Source organism: Apis dorsata, unplaced genomic scaffold (genome assembly GCF_000469605.1).
Source record: "Apis dorsata unplaced genomic scaffold, Apis dorsata 1.3 scaffold_220, whole genome shotgun sequence".
Lineage (NCBI taxonomy): Eukaryota > Metazoa > Arthropoda > Insecta > Hymenoptera > Apidae > Apis > Apis dorsata.
The window spans coordinates 101,573-105,466 of record NW_006263502.1 but is presented as its reverse complement, the minus strand read 5'-3'; the positions used below and the strand labels follow the sequence as shown (position 1 = coordinate 105,466).

The following is a 3,894-nucleotide window of genomic DNA, read 5'->3' as shown; positions in this document are numbered from 1 at the left end:
TTTTTTTTTTTTTTTTTTTTTTAATAAAATTGAAATATGTGCAACTTTAATAGCAAAGTTCATGAGTTGATTTATATTTTTCCGTATAAATATCTTCGTTAATCTTTTTCAAGGTCAAGCACATCGATACAGCATTGACATTGAATTTATTAATGTTCATTTAACTTTATAGGGGATGAAGAGTTGAGAAAGAAGAGTTGAGAAGAAGGGTATATATCGATTAATAAATTCGATTAAATAGAAAGAATAGAAAATGAAAATTTTAATGTTACCTGTTCGACTGATTCTCTGACAGAAATTTCATGAAACGCTTGAGCCTCGATTTCTTCCGCTCTTTGACGACCTTCTGCGGTGGAAACCACCCTTTCGCCAGGTGTATATGTTAGATCCGCTTTGTTCGCTATGAGGATCACTATCGGTGGTACTTTCCTAGTTTTCCTTGCGTGTGATACTAGAAATCTGGAATAAATATTATGCAGAAATACAATGGTAAATAATATGAAAAAGAATTTATATGTATATATATTTATTCCAAATAAAAATTGTCTTTTGTCACTTAAAAAAATGATCGAAAGATATGATTATAATTCGTTATTTCTACTTTCTTCTAGATTTACCCTTTCTTCGATGTTTCTTTGACATTTATTGCGCAATATATTCAACCCTTTGATATTTAATTTAAAAATAGACTGAAAGTCAATTAAATTTATTAATGTGTTCGCATATGAGTTAAAGATAAATTATTTATCTCTTATTTAATCATTAGATATTGTTAACAAACAGATTATTTGTTATAGATTATTGTTCAATGTATTCCCTCACCGAAGACGAGATGTTTCATCGAAGCTGACACGATCCGATACAGAATAAACGAGAACGATAGCATCTGCAAACCGCAATTTCAACTCGGACGGAGGTGGTAGATATCCTGGGGGATCTGTTATCTCCCATGACGCATCCAGGAAACTGTCCACCTTGTAAACCCTTTCGATGGTGCAGTCGTACTCCCCTATGTAACGTTTCGTAGCGAATCGCACCGCTAAAGCTAAATATTTACATTGTAATCTTAGAATTATTGATACTATTATCAGAACTTTTTTATTGTTGCTTTTTTTTTTTATTATTTCTTTCAAAAAGCATAAGATTTAGGAAATCGAAAGTACAAATATTTGAAAGAGATTAAGAAATATTGAAAATCAAAAATACGTAACAAATTTTAAAATTTTCAAAAATATACTATGTATCGAAAAAAATTTGAAAATGAAGATATTCGAATTAAGATTTTAAGATATCAAATTCGTTACAAATTTTGGATACTTACCAGTTTTTCCAACACCCTGATGACCTAGAAGGATCACTTTGATAATCCTCGGCTCCTTGGTGGTGAGGCCAAGATTCCAGGCAATCGGAGGGCTGATTCTTTTTTTCAACGACGCCGCTGGTGGACTGAATCTCTCCATGACTTAACCGCCACTGCGTTCCTTGTAGGGTGTTTCATCGATTATGAACCCTCTCTTTTACCCGCCGATATTTAATAAACGCGTTTTATCATGCACGCATCCCTCGAATTACCTTTTCCTTCATTGACCCGTAACAAACGATATCTTTTTTTTCCTCGCATTTATTTATTAACTCTATATTTGCATATTTCACTATTATATTATATTTTTATGCACTATACAAATATTATTTCTTTATTGTTTTTTTTTCAGTATCTTTTAAATTATTTTATTTTTCGCAATTTTGAGTTTTTGTAATGGTTAATTATAATATACTATTTTATTTTATTTCTTTTTTTTTTTTTATCTACAGATATTTATTTCGTAAAAAGTTAAATTATATCCCACGCCTGTTTTTTCGAGAGTTGAGATATTTTTATTTTTTCTTATTGTATTTAAGGCGTTTAAAGTAGAAAGTTTATCAACTTTGAAGTATCCAATTCACTCGATAATCAATTATTTGAGTAATACGGTTACAGGGATCATACGATTTCGAATGAGCACGTGTTTCGAATTCAAGAATTTATCAAATATTATACTTTACTTATGACATTGTCAGTTTAATAAGTACACGAAAGAACTAAAAATATAATAAAAATCGGTGATAATTGACCAGGAAAGAAAAATTCCTTCGCGATTACGATTCTATGTATATGCACTCATCGAAAAAAAAAACGATCTAAAACGAATACGAATATAAAAGTTAAGTTAAAATTTTCAAATGGATACATTAGTTACATTAAGATATATTTCCACGTTGTTCTTATATATCTATATACGATTTATTTATATCGTTTATACAAAAGTATCATCTCATGATATAAAAATGTAGCAATCCTATATTCTTATCCTAAATCTCTTATCGAAATTCTCTAAATTTTAGGCCTCCTCGTCAAAACTTCGAACGCAGAATCGAACATGGAACAAATTTTTCTCTACTCCGTGCATCCTAACGATGCACGTGAATTCTCGATATTCTCAATTGTACGTTGTGGACGCAAGGATCTCGAGCAAAGGTTATTACACATAGGCTTAATCAAGATGCCTCGTATCAATGCCGCTAGGTCAAACGGTTTCGCAATTCGCGACCCTCCTCCTGGATGGAATAAAACCGGGCATCGTGGCTGGTGCACCCGGTTAAATCATATGATTCTGCGACCTGGCTCGTTCGAAAGATCGGCACGCGTCCACGCGGTTATTATTACTTTTATGTAAGAGGCGGGGAGGGAGGAGGGCAGATGGTCGAGGGCGCTTTTATCACGCTTTCGTCACGCTGAACGATAGAACAATTGTTCAGGACCCGAGTGACTCACCGGTGCTTCGATTTCCACACGTGGTTCTTCGTGGACAAACACTTTCTTCCGTTTTTTCTGAGATTTGAGATCGATGACGATAATCTCGATATTTCATTCGATAGAGGAAATGATCGATCGTTATATAAATTATTGGGATGATATAATTCGATGAAGTGGAATTTTGAAAATAAATATTTAATGCAAATGATTTAATATTAGTGATTGACTGTTATATATAGTGAAAAACAGTAGGGAATTTATTGGACAATGGTTCAGAAATATTTTCTTTTTTCTTGAGTAATAAAGTCTTCTCAAATTAATTTCGACTTTCTTTAACAAGGATTTTTTTTTTGCAGATCGTGACGAACATTTTTTCGATATTCTGGCACGAGGAGATGATCGATATATATTACAAGTTGTTGAGAAACTTGGTCTTTTCTGGTGATACTGGATTCCCTTAATAGAATCCCAGATTTGCGAAGTACGGGCTTACGAAACGTACATGACTCGATCTGGCGATTGCAGATAACACGTACTTTATATTAATTTATATCAATACCTCGTTCGCGACCTCTCATCAAACTATCTTCACGTAGATTATTTCCATACAAAATGGATCTCATCACTCTTGCGATTAAGTAATCCCGTTTCCTAATCTTCAAGTACATTTCAACCTCTCAATACAAAGATCTCTCGTCGAGAAGAGAGAAGAGGAAGAAAAGTAAACGGAGAGTGACTCGATAAACGTATTTATAATTTCATCTCTATTAATTCTAAATTTCCTAATTATTTCAGAAAATATAGATCGACTACCTACTATACTCTACATTGTTACAATTCCAACGGCACAACCAGACGAAATGACTCGTCTGACCAGACGAACGCCAGTTTTCGGCCAATCGCATGAGGAGGCAATGAGGAGCGACCCGATTTCCAGGAATCCCTGTTCCGTTTCTTCTAAGCGCGCTCGTGTTTCCTGGTACACCCCGCCATTGATAATCTAAATATAAACGCCACCAAGTCGGCCGTGTAGGAGGAAAGCGTGCCGCTCCCCGGTTGACCTCATCCGCGGGTTCCATGGGGTTATCGGCTTGTAACTC

The 3,894-nt window shown here is 34.3% G+C and overlaps 1 protein-coding gene across 1 annotated transcript in view; it reads right to left on the bottom strand.

Annotated features, from left to right (window-relative positions):
* The window catches only part of LOC102673516 (ras-related and estrogen-regulated growth inhibitor), a 4,625-nt gene extending 2,975 nt beyond the window's left edge, over positions 1-1,650 (bottom strand). Inside the window, exons 1-3 of the mRNA XM_006615242.2 lie at positions 1,322-1,650; positions 823-1,045; positions 273-459 (exon numbers count right to left, since the gene is read on the bottom strand). Of these exons, the coding sequence (XP_006615305.1) occupies positions 273-459; positions 823-1,045; positions 1,322-1,460 (549 nt within the window). The 5' untranslated portion in view covers positions 1,461-1,650. The remainder of the gene's footprint in view (positions 1-272; positions 460-822; positions 1,046-1,321) is intronic.
* Positions 1,651-3,894: the final 2,244 nt, after the last annotated feature.